At 41.0% G+C, this 26,296-nt stretch overlaps 2 protein-coding genes across 3 annotated transcripts in view; one reads left to right on the top strand and one right to left on the bottom strand.

The window, feature by feature from the left end:
- The window catches only part of cntnap2a (contactin associated protein 2a), a 159,200-nt gene that overhangs the window by 39,060 nt on the left and 93,844 nt on the right, over positions 1–26,296 (top strand). The window lies entirely within an intron of this gene.
- LOC119198439 (paramyosin, long form-like) lies at positions 1,229–25,876 on the bottom strand. 2 transcript variants are annotated; one of them, XM_062559048.1, is made up of 26 exons: positions 25,554–25,876; positions 23,128–23,253; positions 22,654–22,779; positions 22,152–22,277; positions 21,109–21,234; positions 20,591–20,716; positions 20,073–20,198; positions 19,559–19,684; positions 19,046–19,168; positions 18,530–18,655; positions 15,215–15,319; positions 14,931–15,056; positions 10,309–10,413; positions 7,620–7,745; positions 6,971–7,096; positions 6,748–6,873; positions 5,517–5,684; positions 5,250–5,417; positions 4,978–5,145; positions 4,704–4,871; positions 4,432–4,599; positions 4,160–4,327; positions 3,888–4,055; positions 3,640–3,786; positions 3,430–3,558; positions 1,231–3,353 (listed from the first exon to the last, which is right to left on the bottom strand). In XM_062559048.1, the coding sequence occupies exons 1-26, from the start codon at positions 25,780–25,782 to the stop codon at positions 3,076–3,078; spliced, it is 3,804 nt and encodes a 1,267-aa protein (XP_062415032.1). In that variant the 5' UTR covers positions 25,783–25,876; the 3' UTR covers positions 1,231–3,075. The 2 variants fall into 2 exon arrangements, with proteins under 2 accessions (XP_062415033.1, XP_062415032.1); XM_062559049.1 differs by lacking the exon at positions 3,888–4,055 and having other exon boundaries at positions 1,229–3,353.

Here is a 26,296-nt window from a genome sequence, read left to right as displayed (position 1 = left end):
GTCTCTGAGCCTCTGGGCCTTTTCTTTGGTTGTTGGTGACTTTATACTGACTCCATAACAAATTGATATCATGAAAAAACCAAAGAGTATCTGCAGGTACAGTATAAAACAGGAAGATGGAAGAAGGATGGCAGGTGGTAGAAAGATTAATGTCTACGATGTTGTAAAAATCACTTGAATATCTCTTCATAACCGAGTTCTGTCCACGGTGAGTCCCATTAAAGTTATTGTTTTACCCTAACTGGAGACAAAGCGGCAGGAACAGCAGATCTCAAAGCTACTATGCATACAACACACGTACAAAATGTGTGCCTGACCCCATGGATGTGGTGTTGAGAGAGAGAGAACGAGCACTAAGCCTGTGGAAACAGCTCCTCTCCACTGTGAGAACACCTCTGTTGTTTCATCCAAGTCCTCCTATCAAGCAGAGAGAGGATGAAACAAAAGGCAGGATGGGGCCTTAGAGGGAACATTCTAGATTAGACTGTGACTGTCTCCTTAATGGTGTGCATTTGTGTGTGCACTGCATGTGCGTTTGTTGACATTCCTGCCAGGACGCCAATCTAATTTTCTCATCAATTTGCTTTTACTTATGCGTTAACTCTATTCGCTTCATTCATCTTCAAAATCACTGATGTGTCAAAGCAAAATAATATGATACAATATGTCCGTTACTTTTTCCTTTCCTCTTTATTTCTTCTACATATTTTTCTATCATTCTGTACCTGTAGAAGGTTATTGTTACAGATATTCTTTTTAGCCTGAGTGGGTTATTCACATGGGGATTACTGTAAGCTTCTGCAGGTGCTAAACCTACACAAATAAGACAAAAAGAAGCTGTGCAATTCTCAAAGCACTCTGAAGTGGTAAGGATTGGATTTTGAGCTTGTCTTAGTTGCACATATTAGAATAAGCTAAGGGCTGCACGGTGGTTCAGTGGCTAGTTCACTGTGTAGTATTTAGGCTGGAAGAGGTGTCAGGCGGTGTCAGATGGATTAATTAATACATTTATATCGTACATACAAGATCAATATGTAACCTCACCACCTCCCTTTATAGTAAATTGGGATTTGTATTCCTAATGTATGAGGTGGATTCATCACCACTGAACATAAGTGTTGAGTAGTTTATGCATTTGCTGTGATCTCGTAAATCCATCTTTGGTTTTACAATTCTCACTTTATTCAGACATTTAATAAGCTTGAGTAGTATTGATTATTCATTTATTTTTCTATTTGTAAAGCATTGTTTCCTGCAGTACTACAATAATTATAGATATAAATACAGACTACATATTGTTATTATTCTGATCTCATTCCTACAAATTGCATCCCTTCATGCCTTTGTGCAGATAGTAATTATTTCTGTCACTTTAGCATTACAGCGACAACAATGAACTCAATTTGACCCCTCTCCCAAACCGTTTACCTCCCTTTTTCTCACCGCAGCTATGTTTTCTTGATGTTGTGAAATCAATAGACGCTACTACCATGTCCAATCAAAATGTGGCTGTTTGGAAGGTGACAATTTATTGGCCTCTGGTATTGCTGCTTGCACTTTTCGCGGTATCCGCTCGTCCCAAATCTTTCTTTCCAAAAAAGAGCTTAGGGCATTCAAGTTGTGCTTACCCAGGCCTCGATCAACACATGTGCAATGACAGAGGCATTGTTTACACTTCTTTTTAATGGGACTTTTGACACCCAGTCATGTCAGTATGAATTGACTGTCAAGTCTGTGTGCTCAGTGATCCGTTCTTGCTTACACTGGCATTTAATCAGCCAGAAAACATGCCGGAGTGGCCTGACTCACCTTGAGTTTGCTGAGCAAAGACTTGGAAACATGTGGCAGGAGAGAAGGAAAATCTGGGCCCGAACACAGCAGTCTGAGCATCTAACAGAGTTTGTTAAGTTAATGCTAAACACTGCTTCCAAATTAAAGATTTGAAAGCCCAAAGTGAAAGAGGACTTTTAGAGTGAATACTTTGTGGAAAGCAGCCTGAAGTAGCCACTGCAAATAGGATGTGAGAGACTATTATGTGTCAGTAAATTCAGAGCCTTCAGCCAGTCGGTATAAATGGTATGAAACATTTTGAATGATAAGCACACTGACACACTATGACAGCTGTCTTTTAAAGTGACGGAAACACAGTTTAAAGCCAGCTCTATCATTAAATGTATTATTTTTCTACCTGGGTTCTCGCCTCAGCCACTTTGTCACTCTGGCATTGAAGCAGAGAATGGTGAAAGGCAGCTCCACCCTATCTTCTATTACCATGTTTCTCCAATCCTTATTCTCAGCCGAGGTGTGAGGGATTGTGGTGCTGGTCTAATTACTTGTCTGTATGTGTATGTGCTCATACACTATATTGTTTACTTGACTTTCTTTGACACGTCCTACCCAGACCTGTATCTTAGACCACCGTGATGAGACCAGGGAATGCATTACAGTGTGAGTAATGGAGCACTTCTTTTTTAAATGATACCAGTCCATAGAACAGCAAAGGCTGTATCCGTCAAACTGGTTATTACGTTAAGTCACTGTTAAAATAGTTTACTATGTTGTTGTACTTTGTACTACTTCACTCTATGATGTAGCTCTGTGTTACCATGTACAATTTACTCTAGTCAACACCGACTGATCGATTGATGATTTCTCTCACTGCAAACAATTTCATTAATTCAGCTTAATAGAAATAGTTGTTGATATTTACATATGTAATGAAAGGGTAATACAATTTAACATTTTGTTCTAAATACTGTTTTTTAAAGAGATTAAAAGCATGTTTCTTTATAATGCATTGATATAAAAAGTTCCAACCACGCTATCCATATCACATCTTAAGACAGCAGAATTACTGAGTAAAGCATACAGATACTATGTGTTACATTCCTATGCATGGCAGTTTTCATAAGAGTAGTCTGAGAAACTGTCTGAAAAAGTCTGCTGGAGTCTCCTTTGTCTGTCAATGGCTTGATCAATTTGAGACACCAAGGAAAGTATTCACAATTCAGGAAGAAAATGGACACAAAAGTGCAAATCCTCAAAGTCTTGGTGGAGATCAACTAAATTGAAAAGTTACAGAGTAAAAAGCAGAAAACCACTGAAGGTGTTCCAGGTTGTAGAATCGTCATAAAGCCCACAGTTTTTTTGGAGACACATATAGACCACACTTCCCTGTTCCAGCTGTAAAATTAATGCATTAGCAATAGTGGTATGACCATTAGCTACCTCTGAATTATGCATAATAATCTCATGATTATGGTATAAATTCACCGCCATCCACTGTCCTTTCTTGTTGTTGAAGGCTGTGCATCTGAAATAGTAAACTCCCTTGAACGGTGCCGTGAAGATGCCTGCAACAGGAGAGAATCAGATAGGTCAGCCTTGTCTTTCTCTTAGGCTCGGACAGGAAGTTGCGGGAAGGCATACCTGTCGTGGGGTTGTAAGCCCCCCCGATGTTTGTGAAGACTCGTCCATAGACGAGTGTAGTTTCAGTGGTGAATGGTCCAATGTTTCCTGAAGTGGTCAAGCCAGCAGAGAAAGCCAGCTTCGGAGCGGCTGTGAACGCAGGATGGAAACCTTAATTTCAAGGAAAAGCTGTCAAAGTTGTTTTAATTATTTGGTTTCTTATTAAAATACCTGCAGATGTCCTTTGCATTTCATCCAATCTGTCCCCAAAAGACTGTTTAGTCTTAGAAATGCCCAGCTCGTCCCTGAGAGCATTCTGTGCCTCCCGCTCACAGGTTGTCACTTTGGACACCAGGGTTGCCAGTTCTGCTGCTGTTACTAAAACATGCAAGCAAATATTATGTCACAGCTATTTCAAGATTTTCAAGTCATCGACTTTTTAAATAAACTGTAACAAAGGATTATCCGATAAACGATACCTGTAGTTGTCTTTCGCATATCTTGCAATTCGTTCCCAAAGGACTGTTGTTTAGTCTTAGAAATGCCCAGCTCGTCCCTAAGAGCATTCATCGCCTCCTTCTGATTCTGTGCCTCCCGCTCACAGGTTGTCACTTTGGACACCAGTGTTGCCAGTTCTGCTGCTGTTACTAGAAGCACAGAAGCAAATATATTCTCACACCTATTTCAAGATTTTCAAGTCACCAACTTTTTAACTTGATTGTAACATAAACAATTATCTCATAAATAATACCTGTAGATGTCTTTTGCATATCTTGCAATTCGTTCCCAAAGGACTGTTGTTTAGTCTTAGAAAGGCCCAGCTCGTCCCTGAGAGCATTCACCGCCTCCTTCTGATTCTGTGCCTCCCGCTCAAAGGTTGTCACTTTGGACACCAGGGTTGCCAGTTCTGCTGCTGTTACTAGAAGCACAGAAGCAAATATATTCTCACACCTATTTCAAGATTTTCAAGTCACCAACTTTTTAACTTGATTGTAACATAAACAATTATCTCATAAATAATACCTGTAGATGTCTTTTGCATATCTTGCAATTCGTTCCCAAAGGACTGTTGTTTAGTCTTAGAAAGGCCCAGCTCGTCCCTGAGAGCATTCACCGCCTCCTTCTGATTCTGTGCCTCCCGCTCAAAGGTTGTCACTTTGGACACCAGGGTTGCCAGTTCTGCTGCTGTTACTAGAAGCACAGAAGCAAATATATTCTCACACCTATTTCAAGATTTTCAAGTCACCAACTTTTTAACTTGATTGTAACATAAACAATTATCTCATAAATAATACCTGTAGATGTCTTTTGCATATCTTGCAATTCGTTCCCAAAGGATTGTTGTTTAGTCTTAGAAAGGCCCAGCTCGTCCCTAAGAGCATTCACCGCCTCCTTCTGATTCTGTGCCTCCCGCTCAAAGGTTGTCACTTTGGACACCAGGGTTGCCAGTTCTGCTGCTGTTACTAGAAGCACAGAAGCAAATATATATTCTCACAGCTATTTCAAGATTTTCAAGTCACCAACTTTTTAACTTAACTGTAACATAAACAATTATCTCATAAATAATACCTGTAGATGTCTTTTGCATATCTTGCAATTCGTTCCCAAAGGACTGTTGTTTAGTCTTAGAAAGGCCCAGCTCGTCCCTAAGAGCATTCACCGCCTCCTTCTGATTCTGTGCCTCCCGCTCACAGGTTGTCACTTTGGACACCAGGGTTGCCAGTTCTGCTGCTGTTACTAGAAGCACAGAAGCAAATATATTCTCACAGCTATTTCAAGATTTTCAAGTCACCAACTTTTTAACTTAACTGTAACATAAACAATTCTCTCATAAATAATACCTGTAGATGTCTTTTGCATATCTTGCAATTCGTTCCCAAAGGACTGTTGTTTAGTCTTAGAAAGGCCCAGCTCGTCCCTGAGAACATTCACCGCCTCCTTCTGATTCTGTGCCTCCTGCTCAAAGGTTGTCACTTTGGACACCAGGGTTGCCAGTTCTGCTGCTGTTACTAAAGCATGCAAGCAAAAATGTTGTCACAGCTATTTCAAGATTTTTGTCATCAACTTTTTAAATGAACTGTAAAAAAGGATTATCTGATAAACGATACCTGTAGTTGTCTTTTGCATATCTTGCAATTCGTTCCCAAAGGACTGTTGTTTAGTCTTAGAAATGCCCAGCTCGTCCCTAAGAGCATTCATCGCCTCCTTCTGATTCTGTGCCTCCCGCTCACAGGTTGTCACTTTGGACACCAGGGTTGCCAGTTCTGCTGCTGTTACTAGAAGCACAGAAGCAAATATGTTGTTACAGCTCTTTTACGAGTTTCTACAATTAAAAATTGTCTTTATTAAAAGCAACCATTGGTTCATTCCAAGAGAAAAATTATGACTTGCAAACTCATCGTATTAGAGGGACGCCTATGTACGAAAGTGGTCCGAGGTTCCTTTTTCAGAACAGCAGGTTCTGAACATTGGCCAAATTACTCGTTTCAGGCTTTATGAGCCGAATACAGAATCCCTTTGTGTTAATTTCTAAAGCCTCGCATTAAGACATAATGTTACATCACTTTATTTAAGACGATGCGCTACTTGCAGGTCACGGTGTTGTGCCAGATCCTCAATATGGTTAGAAAAAAACTTTTACTGCAAACCCATGGTCATTAAGATACTCAGACGTTATATGGACTTTGCATGCCGCTAAATACCGAACTGAGATCGTCTTGTGCAGGATCCTACCACCGACCACCTGCCGTTCTTTTCGCACTCGGCGTCCCTCTAATACGGTGAGTTTGCAAGTGAATATTTTATTTTTCTTGTTGTCACATTATGTGCTTGACTGGATTCTGAACTCATAAATACAATACTAAGTTAGCAAGTACAAATGTCTACTTGTCATTACAACGTTGTTATTTATGTTCCAATGGCAGTGCGTAAGCTAGCGATAAAACTGCTAACGTAAGCTTGAACAACAAGGAGGAAGAATGATTCCGTTTGGTTTGAGTTTTGTCTAAGAATGACAGAGGTTTTTCTGAGACCTGACGCCGTTTCGCCTGAGTCTGAGGACTTTTAGTCTGAGAACTGACGCCTTTTCGTTTGAGTCTGATACTTGAGTCTGAGATCTGAGGATGTCCTCAAATGAACACTGTACAGCTGTTCAATCAGAGAATTTACCACCTCGTTCTGATTCTGTGCGACCTCCGCATAGGTTGTCACTTTAGAAACTAGTCTTGCCATGTCTTGTGAAAGTTCTAGAAACACAGAAGTAAACCTAAATATTTTATACCTGCTTGTTCAAGACTTTTTAACATTACAGATGTTTGTGCGATTTTGTTAATTACCTACCAGAAATCCGTCTCTCAGCCTCCACCAGATTGTTCTTCTCCAACTGTTGTTCAGCTTTAGTCGCTTCCAGCTCCGCTGTCGTTGCTTTCACCTTGTTTTCAGTATCTGTCAGTCTGGAGTTTATATCTGAAATAACAAAGAGGTTGAAGTATTCAATGGATTCTTTAATGATTTGTCGTCATCCACTGAAACTGAAATTATATTAAGTATTCTAATTACCTACCAGAATTGACTTTCTCAGCCTCCACCAGTTTGTTCTTCTCAAGCTGCTGTTCAGCTTTAGTCGCTTCCAGATCCGCTTTAATCGTTACCAAATTGTTTTCAGTTTTTTTCATTTTGGAGTTCATGTCTGAAATAACAAAAAGGCAGAGGAGAAAGATTTTTAAAGCAAGGCTGTTGTAAAACAGCATCAGATGGATTCTTCAAAAAAATACATTTCTTGTCATCCACTGCAGCTGGTATTATATTTCACTCATACCAAGTCCACAGAACCTTCTGTAACTTTTCAGAATTCTCTAGTGTCTGTTGGGTCTGTTTGGATTTCAGGGGGAAAGTAAAAGCAGTCTTAAAAATGTAGTCAAGAAATATGCATCTGTTCACTGAGAGCATTCACCTCGTCCGCCTGATTCTGTAACCGAGAGCTGTCGTCAGTGCAAAACGAGTCACAAGCATCCCGTACATTCTTGGTCATTACCTTACTGAAGTCAGCCTGGGTTGCTTTGGAATGAACTTAAATGCATCTGTTAGTAAGCAAGGATCGCTAATTTGCATCAGCATTAGTTTCGGTCATCTCCTGGTACTGCCTTGGCGATCAACCTGTTGGGCACCACTGCTCTAGAACTACACAGTCTGTGATTTTGTTATTTACCCACCAGAAATCTTTCTCTCAGCCTCCACCAGTTTGTTCTTCTCCTGCTGCTGTTCAGCTTTAGTCGCTTCCAGCTCCGTTCTAATACTTCCCACATTGTTTTCAGTATTTGTGTGTCTGGATTGCATAGCTGAAATAAAAGAAAGGCAGAGGATGAAGATTTCGTCCAAGCAAGGCTGTAAAATAGCATTAGGTGGATTATTTATTAAAAATACTTTTCTGGTTTGTCAGTATCTAGTGCCTGTCAGTCCGCAGTTCATATCAGAAATAACAAAGAGGTTGAAGATGAAGATGTTTTAAGCCAGGCTGTTGTAAATCAGATGGATTCGTCATAAAAATACATTTCTGATTTGTTATAAACTACCTCATATCATATTCCACTTATAAATCCAAATTACCGTCTTTGACTTTTTGGATTCCCTGGTGTCTGTTGGGTTTGGTGTTGTAGAGTTGGTTTGGATTTCAGGGGGAAGTAAAAACAGTAAGTCTTTAATTTAGTCTTAAAAAAATCCAGCTCGTCCTTGAGAGCATTCACTACTTCCTTCTGATTCTGTGCCTCCCCCACATTCCCCATGTGCTATCTTTTACCAACTCTCCTCCTATCTCCACTCTTGACCCTAACCAGTCAGGCTTCAAGGCAGGCCATTCTACAGAGATTGCTCTCCGTGCTTCCTTAGAGCAACTCCACACTGCTAAAGCCGCCTCGCTCTCCTCTGTCCTCATCCTTCTGGACCATTCTGCTGCATTTGAAACTGTAAACCACCAGATCCTTATTTCGTCCTTTCAGGAACTTTGTGTCTCAGGCTCTGCTCTCTCCCTCCTCTCATCCTACCTTGATGGCCGCACCTACTGGGTAAATTGGAGAGGATCTGTGTCGAAATCTTGTCCTCTTACTACCGGAGTTCCTCAAGGTTCCGTCCTGGGTCCCCTCCTCTTCTCTCTCTACACCAACTCTCTTGCATGGCTTCTCCTACCACAGTTATGCCGATGAAACCCAACTCATTCTCTTTCCCTCACTCGGACACTCAGGTAGCGGCACGGATCTCTTCCTGTCTGACTGACATCTCTCAGTGGATGTCCCCTCACCATCTGAAAATCAACCCAGATAAGATGAAAATACTTCTCTTTTCGGGAAAAGATTCTCCTACCCAGGACCTGTTAGGAATCCCAGCTTCACACTGACTCCCAACATTATAGCGACAATACGATCCAGTAGATACACGCTTTACAGCATCAGGAGAATACATCCCCTTCTCACTCAGAAGGCGGCGCAGGTACTGACTCAGGCTCTTGTCATCTCCCGCCTGGACTATTGTAACTCTCTACTAGCAGGTTTCCCTGCTACCGCCATTTGACCTCTGCATCTCATCCAGAAGTCAGCAGCCTGACTGGTGTTTAACTTTCCTAAATTCTCCCACACTCCTCCGCTCTCTTCACTGGCTACCAGTGGCTGCTCGCATCCAGTTCAAAACATTGGTACTCACGTACCATGCTATGAATGGATTGTATCCAGTCTACACTACATACAGGACATGGTTAAACCCTACAGCCCAACCTGCACACTCTACTCTGCATCTGCCAAACTGCTTGTTCCTCCCTCACTGAGAGCAAAACCCTTGACAAGGTCACAACCTTTTGCAGTGCTGGCTCCTAAAAATGTGATAGAGAATAAAGCATTTTTCAATGTGGCGGACTGTGCCTTCACTGGACAAAGCTCACATGCCCAGGCACACCAAAAAACAGTTTTTAAGCTTTTCTCTTTTACAATTACAAACTTGTTCACTCATTTTATAGCCTTTTTATTGGCCTCTCGCTGATAACTTTTTGTTTGTTTTAAGAGACATTGTGTGTCCGGTGTTGTAGGGTTTGTTTGGATTTGGTGGGAAAGGGTGAGAGGTAGGTCTCATGAATTCAAGTCTTCCCTAGGAATTTAACTCTTCTTGAGCTTATCAAGGCAAATCAATTCCAAAATCCGAGAGTGCAAATCAGGTCCATGCGCGTACAAAGCAAACACTTGCGAGCTAAAGTCCCACTCATGCTCCAGTCCCAATGGTATCTGAATCTAATTGGTTACATACCCCGTCTTTGGATTGGCTGTACTCCTTCTCTGTTGAGAGTTGTGCATTCCCAGAATTATGGAATTCCATTTCCGCAAGAAAAATCTGTGATTTGTGCGCAAGCATTTACCTGACACGTTAGATTTAGACATTGATTTGCCTTCATTACGTGCAATTCTCAAACATTGTCACACCGAAAACCAGTGTTTTTGCTGATTGTGGTAGAAGCTCGGAAGCTAATTATCTGACTGCTCTTTCAAGATTTTCTTATACCTACCAGAAATGAGTTGCCTCCACCAGATTTTTTTTAAGCAAGGCCATTGTAAAACAGCATCAGATGGATTCTTCATAAAAATACATTTCTTAGTTGTTGTCATCCACTGCAACTGATATCGTATTTCACTTATACCAAGTATGAGTTGTAGGGTGTGTTCGGACTTCAGGAGGAAAGTGAAAGCAGTGAGTCTTAGTAATTTAGTTTTAGAAATATGCAGCCATTCACTGAGAGCGTTCACCTCATCTGTTTGAGTCTTTCCCATACTCTCAAAACTAGTCTTGCCCCGAAGCACAGAAGCCAATTACTTCTCACTGTCCTTTTGAGATGGTCTAGAACTACAGTCTTTGTTATTTACCTACCAGCAATCTTTCTCTCAGCCGCCACCAGATCAGCTTTAGTCGCTTCCAGCTCCTTTGTAATATTTGCTACATTGTTTTCGGTATCTGTCAGTCTGGATTTCATATCTGAAATAAAAACGCAGAGGATGAAGATTTTTTTAAGCAGGCTGTAAAATAGCATCCGATGGATTCTTTATAAAAATACATTTCCGGTTTGTCAACATCTACTGCCACTGATATCACATTGCGTTTCCACTTATACCAAGTCCACAGAACTTTCTTTGACTCTTCAAATTCTCCAGGTTGTGATTTTCAGTGGGAAAGTGTAACGGTTTTATACTTTACGGATTGCCTGGTGTCTGATGTTGGGTTCGTTTGTTTAATTTTCTGAGAAAACTGCATGAACAAAATTGCAACAGAAGATATGTACTCTTAGCATTAGTCTCTTAGGTTTTATCTCATTATGACATTCGTTTTCATGTTGATTTTTAACAACAAAACCAATAAAATCCTAAACTTGGTTAACTTTGCATTTACATTCTCACAACTAATATTCAGGTGGATTTGGCCCAATCTGGAAGTTATTAGCATTAGTGTTTTTTACCATTTACAAACAGTCCACTTACTAAATGTTTGAGCAAGAAAACAATTAACTGATTAATATTCACTGCATCTCCAGCCTGAACATCATAGATGTAATCAAAATAATACCTATGTTCTCGTTCTCTAGATCATCAGTTTTCCGCATCTGGGTTCTCAGGTCAGCTCTGGCATTCGTCAGGTCCACGGCACTGTCCTCCACAATGAATCTCAAAGCTCTCAGCTCATCCCATATGTCAGTAATTTTCTGATCAGTTGACAGAGGAGCTGCTTTAGCTGCTGTTTGCGCATATGTCCCAGACAGACAGAGCAGTAAAACGAGCAGCAGAGCTCCCCTCATTGTTAAACCTGAACCCTCCAAAAATGCCACTAAGAAGTGATATGGAATCTGTTTATTTTAGTCAACATGCACTCTATACAAATGTCTCCCAGTGACCACATGCTCTGTGAGCAATAGAGGTCAAAGTAAACTTCCATTAATTGTGTGCCAAGTTGTCAAAAGGAGGCCGTACCTGACCATATTTAGGAAGGTAGGCTGACGCAACGCCCAGAGCTGTTTATACAACAACGGCTACCTATGTCAACACAACAGAAAATGATTTTAAAGGATGAAGCACGCACAAAAGAATATTTGATCATGCAGTTTCTACATCGTGGCAGCTATTTTGGATATAAGTAGTGATTTTCTCATAAACGTCTTCACTTCACTTGTTTATGCCGAAGGTCAGTAGCTACACATTCAGATATAACAGGTTTATTTTGGGGGATTAAAACACTGAATAATGTGGATTTGTATTGCTGTGTTTGTATGGCTTTGTAAACAAACAATGCCGACATACTGTAATGGTTTTGTCTACCACCCTTAATCCTTCATCAACATAGCATTGATTATACGCGGCTATGTAAGGTAGTATTACAACATTTCCCTTTTAGCATCTTTTTCCCCAACAAGCCGAGGATGGTCAGCCAGAGCTTGTGCAAGTCTGGCCATGTATCCTCTGTGAGCATGCACTGGGCAGGCAGTATGATCACGCAATCTTTTCATGAAGTATTGATACTAAAAATATGAAAAATCGTACCGTACAGCTACCACAATACCTTTTTAGTACCATTTTCCACCACCCCCACCACAACCTTAAAACTGCCCCTTTTGGTCTGGACCTTAATGTGGGTGCTGGGATACTCTTGTGAATCCCCATGGACACAGACTGGGATAGGGGGCCCACTGGAGACAGTGGTCAGTCCTGGCCGTAAGAGGGTAGCAAAGTCCAGTCGGGCTTCTTCATCCTGCGTCCATATACTGACACGAAGCTTTGACGCCAGCAAGTGGTAAGATAGCTGCCGGCCTTCTTTGTTAAATCCAAGGACCCCGCCAGTAAATCCTCCACCAGACAATTCCATGCTAGATGGCCCGCTTGGTCAAAGGTGAAGCATTTTCGACAGTCCAGATTTACCAGGGGTAGACGCTGAATGGGAAGCATGGGTTGTCCCTCCTGCGGACCACGGCAGTGTCTCCATGTTACTCATCACCAGCCTTGGACTTTCACCCCTGCGGTCCGATCGGCTGGGGTAAGGGCTCTTGCCTACTACGCATCAGCTTTGCGGACACCTGGTGGATTTCCAATTGCGCCACCAGAGCCTTCACCTCTCAAAGCCTTCCTCTGGGCAGCTTTGAGAGGTGTGTGCTTTGGCATCTCCTAGAAGTGCTCTGATACAATGGTCTATTGAAACTCTGTCCTGGGTTGGAGGTCCCTCCCGGGGTGTCAGGCGTATAAGGGCTGCAACCTGTGGTCACACTGGGGCTATAGCGTCATAGGTACAGGAGTGGAACTGTTCGGCCCTTATCTGAAGGTTTCATCAATAGCGGTTGCTTTCAATACCCCATAATTGTTTACTTTGGTGGCAGAAAGGTCCCTGCAGCGTTTTTGAGCTTTGCCTATTAGAAAAAGGGGGCCATTATAACTGCCAATTCTGCTTTAGGCTAACACTCCCTCTTTGCAGTTCTCGAAAAGGTAGGTAGGTAGGCCTGTGGCCATCCTGACCAGTGTGCTTGGTGAGTACTTCTGTAGACCTCTCTGGCTTTACCACCTTACCCAGAGTAGTTATTGTGTCCTGTATTACTCTAATGCTGCGGTCACACCAAACGCAAAGCAAATTAGTCAATGCGCAGACACGTCTGGTCGCAAATTAGGCAAATTTTAAATTTTAAATCGGCGGCACGAAGGACTCGATGGATGCAATAAAACGAAAGGAGCGAAGCGAAGTTGAAATATTAGAACTTGAGATGCTGCGCTTGTCATCACCGCCGTCCTGCTGCCACAGCGTGAATACACTTTATGAAACAGCCGCTCACCGGAGACACACAGGTAGCTGAAATTGAACGGCTGTAAGTTATTTGGTGTCGGAGAGACACTGGCAACACAGCAGGTCATCAAACCGGCTGCTGGTCAGCCTGAAGCAGCACGAGAAGCAGCAGTCATCCAGACGCACTCCCTGGAGGAGTCGGTGAAATTCAAGCTGTGTGCAGCAACGGTTGTTGTCATGAACCCGAACACAACACCGTATGCGGTTCCCTCGTGTGTGTAATTCGCACAACAAAAATAGTGGTTATTTATTTCGACGGTGGAGTAAACTTACGCAATTAAAGAGTTTGCTTTTGGTGTGAACGCAGCATACGGCTCTAAACCCAGGGAAAGTTTAGGTCAGATTCAGGCATAAAAGGGGGGGTCTCCGAGACAATGATCATAAAACAGAAAGTGTCCTTTAATAAAGAGGTCAGGGTAAAGGGCGTTTAGGCCAACTTTTAACAAAAAGGGTCCTCCCATTCTGGGTCTTTGACCACAACACGGGGTAAACGGTTCCTCCACCCTGTTTAGGGCAGGGCAGAGGTGAGTCCAGTTTGTTACCTCTTAGCTGTTGCCGTGGATCCTCTATGTCTTCTGCTCCGTCTGTCCCTGTCTGTTCCCTTCTTTGTCTTCTTTTTTTGGTTGCATGGCAGTTGGCATCCATCTTATTGGTACATTACCGCCACCTTCCGCACTGGAGTGTGGATCAGACACTATACTTTCCTATCTTTCTCCCAAAATAGCCCTCGCTCCCCTCTTGATTCTGTGTGAATATATCCTCCTCTCTTAATTAGCTGATGGGCTAAGTATGACCAATGCCATGTGCTTAGTGGCTCCAGCACCTGCACTAGATAATTGACTCCCTCTATCAACTGACCTTGGTGAGCTGCTTCTAGTGCTTGGTCTGCTCAGCTCGTCACCCTGGTTTGCCACAGATATATTTTATACCAACAATAAAAGCCTTGCATGCAATGGGGAATGACACTGTTTTAATGAATGAGTTGAAATAAAACAATCAACGTTAAATGGAAGCTTTTTGGACTTTTGGATTCCCTGCTCTGTCGACTGCACATGCTTGGTGACCCATTGTGATTTTTTTCCAATGGCAGACGATCTACCGGCACTGCCTTGGCGATTGACCGGCCGATCACAGTCAAACCATTGAGCACCCCTGGTCTAGAGTCACCAAGTCAGATTTTGTAAATTACCTACCAGAAATCTTTCTCTCACCCTCCACCAGTTTTTTATTCTCCAGCTGCTTTTCAGTGTTCGTCGCTTCCACCTGCGCTGTAATCGCTAGCACATTTTTTTCATTATCTGGCATAACGAAGAGGCAGAGGATGACGATTTTTTAAGGAGGGCGATTGTATAGTAGAATTCATTCTATTTCATAAAATTACATTACTTATTCGTCATCATCCACTGCAACTGATTTTACATTTTACTTATATCAAGTATGAGTTGTATGGTGTGTTTGGATTTCAGGGGGAAAATGAAAGCAGTGAGTTTTAGTAATTTAGTCTTAGAAATATGCAGCTGTTCACTGAGAGCATTCACCTCGACCGTCTGATTCTGTGCCTCCTCCACACAGGTTGTAAACTAGTCTAGCCCGTTCTGCTGATTTGACTAGAATTACTTCTCACTGCCTTTTTATGATGGTCTAGAATTACGCAGTCCGCGATTTTCTTTTTTACCTACCAGCAATCTTTCTCTCAGCCTCCACCAGTTTGTCCCTTTCCAGCTGGTGTTCAACTTTAGTCGCTTCCAGCTCCGTTCTAATATTTCCTACATTATTTTCAGTATCTTTCTGTCTGGATTGCAGATCTGAAATAAAAGAAAGGCAGAGGATGAAGATTTTTTGCAAGCAGGTTGTACTCTGGAAACTAGTCTTGATTTCACCAGAAGCACGGGAGCCAATTACTTCTCACTTCCCTTGTAGGATGGTCTAGAACTACGCAGTCTGCGATTTTCTTATTACCTACCAGAAATGAGTTTCTTTGCCTCCGCCAGTTTGTTCTTCTCCAGCTGCTGTTCAGCTTTAGTCGCTGCCACATTGTTTTCAGTATTTGTCAGTCTGGAGTTCATATCTGAAATAACAAAGAGGCAGAGAATGACGATTTTGAAGCAAGGCTTTTTTAAAGTAGAATTGAATGAATTTTTCATAAAAATTTCAAGGGGAAAGTGAAAGCACTAGGTCTGCGACAACAAATCGATGAAATCGATAAAAATGTTTATATAAAATGTTGGCAACAAATTTTAATATTTATTATTCTTTGTGTCACGCAATGAATACGTCACTTAGAGTTAAGGAGATGCACGTGGAGCGGAAAAAAAAGCCGTGCCGACGTTGAGGAAACGGCAGCCAGCAGCGCCGGAAGTTGTTGTGAGTCACATGACGCAGGCAAAGACGTGTCCACTTGGTCCCGTTTTGACCTGAGGTACGTCAGGAGCCTCCAGCAGCTCTTCGACTGCTGCTGTTTACTCGTCATCCAGCTGATCAGCTAGCATTAGCTCGCTAATAACAGCAGTAAAGTAGTCAGCAAGACTAAAGACACATTTTTATTTACTTGACTATTCATTTTTCATTTGTTGTCTTGTATATATTTCATGCTTCTTCCCATTTGGGTTGTTGTTGACAAATAAATTTGTTCTTCTAATCTTTATTCCGACATCTTATTATTCTATTTCTTCCTTTGCACGCTAAAACTCCTTCACACTTTCAGTTATTAAACCGTTAAATAAAATGTATAAAATATTAAAATGTTCAGCTCCTTCAGGAGAGGGTGCTATAACTTTAGCTCTTATAATTGAATTCATATGAATTAAAATCATCCACTTTTTCAACATGGTTTCCAATGGAGTTCATTTTCAAATTCTCTCAAAACTCAACTTTCAACTTTTTCAGCTTCGTCAATCTTTCATCTAGAGTTGTATGTACATGTAAACTACACTGATACGTTCGTTAGTCTCGTGTCTCTCAAAATCACATTATTTTTTTGGCTACCCCGTATAGTTTTCTCCAGGGGACATTTGTTTGAGGTGTGGATTCTGTGTAAATCACTGTCTATCTGCCCTGTGAGCTCGTTAGTGACCGCAGCTGCTCCGTTGTCACGGTTACTTGCTCACGCTCACGGCTCTGTTTGTGACTCACAGCTGATCCATATTAGCTGATTAGTGCAGCCTGACATGACCTGAAGTTGTTTGGGTCTTACAGAGGACATTTCAGAACCTCCTTCTCTTAACCCCCCCCTTACCCTCCCTAGCTGCTCCATTGCTGTGGATACTTACACAAGCGCACTGCACTCTCACACAGCTAAACCATAACAGCTGATTAGTAAAGTCACATGACGCAGATATGCTTTATGTCAACAGACAGCTCTCCTTTTCTTACCCTCTTCCTCCCTCCCTCTTTCCAGTTTTCTCTCTTCCCCCCCCTATCCCATCATTTCGAAACAAACCCACCCATGGAGGGAATTCTTACTGTAATGTTTGATGAGGCCTATCAATTAATAACTTCTTAGTTTAAATAACAAATATTCTGTCTCTCAACTCCCCCACTCCCAATACCATCATTTTAAAATAAAAGCTGCAATTATTATCTGTAATTTAACCATGAAGTTTAGGATAAAGCGGTTTCGTTGAATACTTATTGCTCTTTCAAATAGTACTACAACCACTACTAATATTGCTAGTACTTCTAGTATTTCAACTGGTATTAATACTAAAATGACTTTTTCTACTACTACTAATATTACTAGTACTTCTAGTAGTACTACTAGTATTTCAACCCCCCATGGAGGAAATTCTTACTGTAACGTTTTATGAGGCCCATCAATTAATAACTTCTCAGTTTTCTTAGCTTAAGGCGACTGGGTGAGTGGGGACCGTAGCCCTCCTCCAATCAGAAGGTTGGCGTTTTGATCCCGGGCCCGGCTAACCCGCATGGTGATATGTCCTTGGGAAAGACGCTTAACCCCAGCATTGCTCCTACAGCTGTGACTACAGTCTGTAGTGTGTTAGTTGCTGATGAATGACGTCATGTAGTGTTAAAGTGCTTTGAGTGGTCAGAAGACTAGAAAAACGCTGTACAAATCCATTTTAAGTCCATTTAATTTGAATGGCAAACATTCTGTCTCCCAACCCCTCCCCTCCCCCTCTCACCCAATTCCATTATTTCAAAATAAAAGCCTCAATGATTATCTATTCCTTGACCATAAAGCACAGAATGAAGCTGTTTTGTTAAAATATAAACTGTTCTTTCAAATACTAGTACAAATAGCACTTACTTATTCTAATTCTAAATTACTATAAAAATACATTTTTTAATTCAGAACATTTATTATTTCTGTATCTTTTTCAAATTCATATTAGCTTCTCCCATTTCTGTATTTTTTGCAATTCTTTAAAATTAATTTCAGCTTTTCCTATTTCTATTCTTTCAAAAAAATTTAGAATTAGTTTCAGTTTTTTTCATTTCTGTACTTTCTGAAATTAATTGCAGCTTTATGCATTCCAACGCATTTTCAGCAGAAAATTCATTTTCTAGTTTTATGTGTTGTACTTTTTTATGCTGTCATACACGGTAGTCTAGTGCGCTTGGACATACTATACTGTCTGTTCTACAATGTTATGCTTGTAAAGGGAGACACACGGTGATCCATTAAACCAGTGCGGCTAAGAAGCCTCTAATGCATTTATTTACAAATGCCATTTTAAATTCATCTCATAGCATTTGGTTATTTTTTAGCTGTATTCAGATGTGGTGTATATGTTTAATTAACTTGCACTACAATGATGGTAATAATTTAATGAATAACCTTCAAGTCAACATGGGGGTATGTTTCAGAGTGTGTGCGTCTTTGAGTGTAGTATAGTATAGTTCTGACGTTAAAACAAATCCTGTTAAATTTTCTAATTTGTATTTTTCTTTATTTTTTATAAATTATTATGATGTTCAAGGAGCAACCTGTACTTTCGGAAGTATTTTTGCAATGTGAATTTGCAGTTCTGTTTTAGAATAAAGGGTTGGAAATTAAAGCTTTTTAATGCCGTTTTTATATCCGATTAATCGATAATCAAAATAATTGTTAGTTGCACCCCTAGAAAGCAATGAGTCTTATTAATTTAGTCTTAGAAATATGCAGCCGTTCACTGAGAGCATTCACCTTGCCCATTTGATTCTGTGCTTCCTCCACACAGGTTGGACTCTGGAAACTAGTTTCCAGAAGCCAATTACTTCTCACTGCCCTTTTACGATGTTCTAGAACTAGGCAGTCAACGATTTTCTAATTACCTACCAGAAAGGAGTTTCCTTGCCTCCACCAGTTTGTTCTTCTCTAGCTGCTGTTCAGCTTTAGTCGCTTCCAGATCCGGTGTAATCGCTGCCACACTTTGTTCAGTATTTGTCAGTCTGGAGTTCATATCTGAAATAACAAAGAGGCAGAGAATGAAGATTTTTGAAGCAAGGCTGTTTTAAAGTAGAATTGAATGGATTCTTCATAAAAATACATGACTTTTTTGTAATTTTCCACTGCAACTGATTTGATTTTTCATTTATACCAAGTGTAAGTTGTAGGGTGTGTTTACATCTCAGGGGGAAAGTGAAACCAGTGAGTCTTAGTAATTTAGTCTTAGAACTATGCAGCCATTCACTGAGAGCATTCACCTTGCCCATCTGATTCTGTGCTTCCTCCACACAGGTTGGACTCTGGAAACTAGTCTTGATTTTACTAGAAGCACGGGAGCCAATTACTTCTCACTTCCCTTTTGTGATGTTCTAGAACTAGGCAGTCTGCGATTTGCTAATTACCTACCAGAAAGGAGTTTCCTTGCCTCTGCCAGTTGGTTCTGCAGCTGCTGTTCAGCTTTAGTCGGTTCCTGATCCGCTGTAATCGCTACCACATTGTTTTCAGTATTTGTCAGTCTGGAGTTCATATCTGAAATAACAAAGAAGCAGAGGATGAAGATTGTTGAAGCAAGGCTGTTTTAAAGTAGAATTTAATGAATTATTCATAAAATACATTACTTTATTGTAATTTTCCACTGCAACTGATATCATATTTCACTTATACCAAGTATGAGTTGTAGGGTGTGTTTACATTTCAGGGGGAAAGTAAAAGCAATGAGTCTTAGTAATTTAGTCTTAGAACTATGCAGCCGTTCACTGAGAGCATTCACCTCGTCTGTCTGATTCTGTGCCTCTTCCACACAGGTTGGACTCTGGAAACTTGTTCTGATTTTACTGGAAGCACGGGAGCCAATTACTTCTCACTGCCCTTTTATGATGTTCTAGAACTAGGCAGTCTGCGCTTTTGCTAATTACCTACCAGAAAGGAGTTTCCTTGCCTCCGCCAGTTTGTTCTTCTCCAGCTGCTGTTCAGCTTTAGTCGCTTCCAGATCCCCTGTAATCGCTACCACATTTCTTTCAGTATTTGTCAGTCTGGAGTTCAAATCTGAAATTACAAAGAGGCAGAGGATGAAGATTTTTGAAGCAAGGCTGTTTTAAAGCAGAATTGAATGAATTTTTCATAAAAATAGTTTTTTTTGTCCTTATCCACTGCAACTGATATATTTCATTTATATCAAGTATGAGTTGTAGGGTGTGTTTACATTTCAGGGGAAAGTAAAAGCAATGAGTCTTAGAAAATTTAGTCTTAGAACTATGCAACCGTTCACTGAGAGCATTCACCTCGTCTGTCTGATTCTGTGCCTCCTCCACACAGGTTGTAAACTAGTCTTGCTCGTTCTGCTGATTTTACTTGAAGCACAAAGCTAATTACTTCTCACTGCCCTTTTATGATGTTCTAGAACTAGGCAGTCAACCATTTTCTAATTACCTACCAGAAAGGAGTTTCCTTGCCTCCGCCAGTTTGTTCTTCTCTAGCTGCTGTTCAGCTTTAGTCGCTTCCAGATCCGGTGTAATCACTGCCACACTTCTTTCAGTATTTGTCAGTCTGGAGTTCATATCTGAAATAACAAAGAGGCAGAGAATGAAGATTTTTGAAGCAAAGGCTGTTTTAAAGTAGAATTTAATGAATTATTCATAAAAATACATGACTTTTTTGTAATTTTCCACTGCAACTGATATGATTTTTCATTTATACCAAGTGTAAGTTGTAGGGTGTGTTTACATTTCAGGGGGAAAGTGAAACCAGTGAGTCTTAGTAATTTAGTCTTAGAACTATGCAGCCGTTCACTGAGAGCATTCACCTCGTCTGTCTGATTCTGTGCCTCCTCCACACAGGTTGGACTCTGGAAACTAGTTCTGATTTTACTGGAAGCACGAAAGCCAATTACTTCTCACTTCCCTTTTATGATGTTCTAGAACAATTCAGTCTGCGCTTTTGCTAATTACCTACCAGAAAGGAGTTTCCTTGCCTCCGCCAGTTTGTTCTTCTCCAGCTGCTGTTCAGCTTTAGTAGCTTCCAGATCCGTTCTCATCGCTACCATATTGTTTTCAGTATTTGTCAGTCTGGAGTTCATATCTGAAATAACAAAGAGGCAGAGAATGAAGATTTTTGAAGCAAAGGCTGTTTTAAAGTAGAATTTAATGAATTATTCATAAAAATACATGACTTTTTTGTAATTTTCCACTGCAACTGATATGATTTTTCATTTATACCAAGTGTAAGTTGTAGGGTGTGTTTACATTTCAGGGGGAAAGTGAAACCAGTGAGTCTTAGTAATTTAGTCTTAGAACTATGCAGCCGTTCACTGAGAGCATTCACCTCGTCTGTCTGATTCTGTGCCTCTTCCACACAGGTTGGACTCTGGAAACTAGTTCTGATTTTACTGGAAGCACGGGAGCCAATTACTTCTCACTTCCCTTTTATGATGTTCTAGAACAATTCAGTCTGCGCTTTTGCTAATTACCTACCAGAAAGGAGTTTCCTTGCCTCCGCCAGTTTGTTCTTCTCCAGCTGCTGTTCAGCTTTAGTAGCTTCCAGATCCGTTCTCATCGCTACCATATTGTTTTCAGTATTTGTCAGTCTGGAGTTCATATCTGAAATAACAAAGAGGCAGATGATGAAGATCTTAATGGGGCGCTGTTTGTAAAATGTTGCATGTTCTAAAATCCTATGCAGTTTTGGTGCATTTAGCATTGTCATATGAAAAAAAGCATGAGAATATCCACATATCAATTTTTCAAACATTTAGAAAGAAATTCATGTAAAAACATGCAACAACTTTTTCAAGGATAATGTTTGGCAGTAACACAAAGTTGTTAAATAATATTTATTTTTCATCTAAATGTAAATGTTAAATGTTATATATAAATATTTAATTGTAAAATTCGAAATGTTAAATTTAATGTTATACATACATGTTAAATGTAAATGGCAAATGTTCAGTTTACATGTCAGACATGACGACTGAACATTACAATATTTACGGTATTTCATACAGCAAGCCAAGCTGGCAAGTCCGAATGAATTAGCTCTTGTTATAGAGCAGGGATATTGAACTCAAATCCTGTTCAATTTTCTGATTTGTATTTTTTTTTTTTTATCAATTATTATGATGTTCAAGGAGCTACCTGTACCTTCTGAAGTATTGTTGAAATGTGAATTTGCAGTTCGATTTTAAAATAAAGGGTTGGAAATGAAACATTTTTAATGCTGTTTTTTTATCCGCATTGATTAATCGAAAAAATAATTGACTGATTAATCGATTATCAAAATAATCGTAAGTTGCAGCCCTAGAAAGCAGTGCGTCTCAGTAATTTAGTCTTAGAACTATGCAGCCGTTCACTGAGAGCATTCACCTCGTCTGTCTGATTCTGTGCCTCCTCCACACAGGTTGTAAACTAGTCTTGCTCGTTCTGCTGATTTTACTAGAAGCACGGAAGCTAATTACTTCTCACTTCCCTTTTTGTGATGTTCTAGAACTACGCAGTCTGCGATTTTGCTAATTACCTACCAGAAAGGAGTTTCCTTGCCTCCGCCAGTTTGTTCTTCTCTAGCTGCTGTTCAGCTTTAGTCGCTTCCAGATCCGTTGTAATCGTTACCACATTTCTTTCAGTATTTGTCAGTCTGGAGTTCATATCTGAAATAACAAAGGATGAAGATTTTAAAGCAAGGCTGTTTGAAAGTAGAATTGAATGGATTCTTCATAAAAATATATTAGTTTTTGTCATTATCCACTGCAACTGAAAACATATTTCATTTATACCAAGTTGTAGGGTGTGTTTACATTTCAGGGGGAAAGTGAAACCAGTGAGTCTTAGTAATTTAGTCTTAGAACTATGCAGCCATTCACTGAGAGCATTCACCTTGCGCATCTGATTCTGTGCTTCCTCCACACAGGTTGGACTCTGGAAACTAGTCTTGATTTTACTAGAAGCACGGGAGCCAATTACTTCTCACTTCCCTTTTTGTGATGTTCTAGAACTAGGCAGTCTGCGATTTTGCTAATTACCTACCAGAAAGGAGTTTCCTTGCCTCCGCCAGTTTGTTCTTCTCTAGCTGCTGTTCTGCTTTAGTCGCTTCCAGATCCGCTGTAATCGTTACCACATTTTTTTCAGTATTTGTCAGTCTGGAGATGATATCTGAAACAACAAAGAGGCAGAGGATGAAGATTTTTGAAGCAAGTCTGTTGTAAAATACCATCAGATGGATTCCTTATGAAAATCATATTTCTTATTTGTTGTCATCCACTGCAACTGACATTATATTTCAGTTATATCAAGTCCACAGAACCTTCCTTAACTTGAACTTGAACTGATTCCATGGTTTCTGTTGGGTCTGGTGTTGTAGAGTTTGTTTGGATTTCATGTGGAAAGTGAAAGTCTTCCTGGTTCTACAGATTTTACTAGAAGCACGGAAGCCAAATATTTATCACTGCCCTTTTAAGATGGTCTAGAACTACACAGTCTGCAATTTTCTTTTTTACCTACCAGCAATCTTTCTCTCGGCCTCCACCAGTTTGTTCTTCTCCAGCTGCTGTTCAGCTTTAGTCGCTTCCAGCTCCGTTGAAATCGCTAACAAACTGTTTTCATATTCTGTCAGTCTGGATCTAATTTCTGAAATAAGAATAAGGCGAGGATGAAGAGTTTAAAAGCAAGGATGTGGAAAAATAATAAAATAGGGATTCAGGAATATGTATTGCCATTCTATGTTATTCATACAAGGAATTTGACATGGCGGTTGGTGCATAACATTGCACAGTAAGACAGTGTCAAGACAAGTCAAATTACATTGTGCAAGAAAAGTTACATAATAATCACACTCTAAACAACTTTGTTTTGAATGCATGTAAATGTGACAAGTATATGTGCATCGAGTGTAAAGGATGTGACCGGAGGGAAAACGGGATGTCGGTCAGTCGGCGACCCAGACTCTGTTAATGAGCCTGACTGCCAACGGGAAGAAACTGTTTGTGTGGCGTGATGTCGTGGTGCTGATGGACTTCAGCTTCCTGCCAGATGGAAGGGGCCCAAACTGTTTTTGTCCGCGGTGAGAGGGGTCAGCTACAATCTTGCGTTTGTCCTGAAATCCACGACCATCTCCACTGTCTTTCGAACGTTGAGCTCCAGGTTGTTTTGGCTGCACCATGACACCAGATGGTCCGATTCCCACCTGTAGGCAGCTCATCCCCACCAGAAATGTGCAATGAGGGTGGTGATCAGAGGGTGGTCATCCTTAATCTTCAGGAGCTTGACGGACTAGTGGCTGGAGGTGCAGCTGTTAGTGTACAGAGAGAAGAGCACAGGGGAAAGAACACAGCCTTGGAGCTGGTGCTGATGGACCGAGAGGCTGAGACAGGTGTCCCCAGCCTGACGTCCTGTCAGACCTGAAGTCTGTGATCCACTTGCAGGTGGAGTCGGGCATGTGCAGCTGACAAAGTTTGTCCTGCAGCAGACGATTATGATGATAATGTTGAATTCAAAGCTAAAGTCTGCAAAGAGGATTTTGAAATTAGTTCATGGGAAGCTGGAGGAGGAAGTGGAGGGCCATGTTGACAGCATCGTCCACAAATCTGTTGGTCCTGTAGGCGAACTGCAGTGGGTCCAGGAGGCGGTCGGTGAGGGCTTTCAGGTGGGACAGGACAAGCCCTTCAAAAGACTTCAGACTACAGAGGTCAGGGCGACGGGCATGTAGTCATTAAGTCCTGTGACCCAGGTAACCAGCGGACTCGCGCGTATGGCGGCTGAGTGTCGGCTAGCTCGGCTATGTTCTGGCTCGATGCGGCCAGATGTGAGCCATATATGGCCCATTTCATTGTGGCCATATCTGGCCCAGATGTTGCTTTTACAGACATGGCCCTATTTTGGCTCAGACATGGCCACCGGGTTTATCGCCAACCAGCACTGAAACAGGTTCTGGCCTGTTGATGGCTGCGGAATCTGGTCCCAATTTCATAGAAACGGCCCTATTCAGGCTGAGACATGGCAGCTGGGTTTATCAGCAACCAGCACTGAAACCGGTTCTCGCCCATTGATGGCTACCAAAACCATGCCGAATCTGGCATTATAGAATTGGGCCTACTCTGGTTGAGGCATAGCCGGGTTTATCGGCCACTAGCTATGAGACCGGTTCTGGTCCATTGATGACTGCCGAACATGGGCCAAATCTGACATTATAAAAGCAGGCCTATTCAGACTGAGACATGTTGAGAGAAAGAAAATTGGTTGTCTGTCGGGTTGCTAAGGGACATAGATCCTGGATTTTCTGTATTTGTGGGTACAGTGTGCACTGATCTTGGATCTAAGATGACCGTGGATGGCAGCCTTGATGTTGCGGTCTCTTATTTTTTAAGCTTTTAGGTAACAGCAAGTAGGTACCATCTACCAGAAATCAGGCTTTGCAGTTTTTCCTCCGTGAGCTGCTGTTGAGACTTAGTCGCTTCCATTTGAGCTGCCACTTGGTTTACAGAAGCTGTCAGTTTGGCGTTCATCGCTTCAATAATATAGAGGCTGAGGATGAATATTCTTTGACTTTACGGATTGGCTGGTGTCTGTGGTGTCTGATGTTGTTGAGTTTGTCTGTTTAGTTTTCTGAGAATTCATAAAGAAAGTTGCAACTGACATCACATTGCAGATTATGTAGACTCTTAGCATTAGTCTCTTGTGTCTTATCTCGTTACGAAATTAGGTTTCATTTTGACTTTGGACAAACTTGGTTAACTTTGCATTTAGATGGATTCTCACAAGTAATGTTCAGGTAAAATTTACTGGACTTGGCCCAAGTTATTTAGCATTAGTGTATTATACCATTTACTAACAGTTCACTTGCTAAACTAGAAAACAATTAACCGATTAATATTCACTGCATCTCCAACCTGAACATCATAGATGTCAATTAGCAAAAATCAATATAATACCTATGTTCTCGTTCTCTAGATCATCAGTTTTCCGCATCTGGGTTCTCAGGTCAGCTCTGGCATTCTTCAAGTCCACGGTTTCGTCCTCTACAATGAATCTCAGAGCTTTCAGCTCATCCCATATGTCCACGATTTTCTGATCAGTTGACAGAGGAGCTGCTTTAACTGCTGTTTGCGCATATGTCCCAGACAGACAGAGCAGTAAAACGAGCAGCAGAGCTCCCCTCATTGTTAAACCTCAACCCTCCAAAAATGCCAAAAAGTGATATGGAATCTGTTTTTTTAGTCAACATGCACTCTATACAAATGTCTCCCAGTGACCACATGCTCTGTGGGCAATAGAGGTCAAAGTAAACTTCCATTAATTATCGTGTGCCAAGTTGTCAAAAGGAGGCCGTACCTGACCATATTTAGGAAGGTAGGCTGACGCAACGCCCAGAGCTGTTTATACAACAACGGCTACCTATGTCAACACAACAGAAAATGATTTTAAAGGATTAAGCACGCACAAAAGAATATTTGATCATGCAGTTTCTACATCGTGGCAGCTATTTTGGATATAAGTAGTGATTTTCTCATAAACGTCTTCACTTCACTTGTTTATGCAGAAGGTCAGTAGCTACACATATAACAGGTTTATATTATCTGGATTAAAAGACCAGTTCAGTCCAAGATCAATGGCAAGCTTTCCTAATTCCACCCGTTGAATGAATACTTCCGCTTTCGTGGATCATAAATAGAAC

The sequence above is a fragment of the Pungitius pungitius genome, chromosome 19, assembly GCF_949316345.1.
Source record: "Pungitius pungitius chromosome 19, fPunPun2.1, whole genome shotgun sequence".
NCBI classification, from domain to species: domain Eukaryota; kingdom Metazoa; phylum Chordata; class Actinopteri; order Perciformes; family Gasterosteidae; genus Pungitius; species Pungitius pungitius.
The sequence above is the reverse complement of the archived record's forward strand: the minus strand, read 5'-3'. Positions and strand labels throughout refer to the sequence as shown.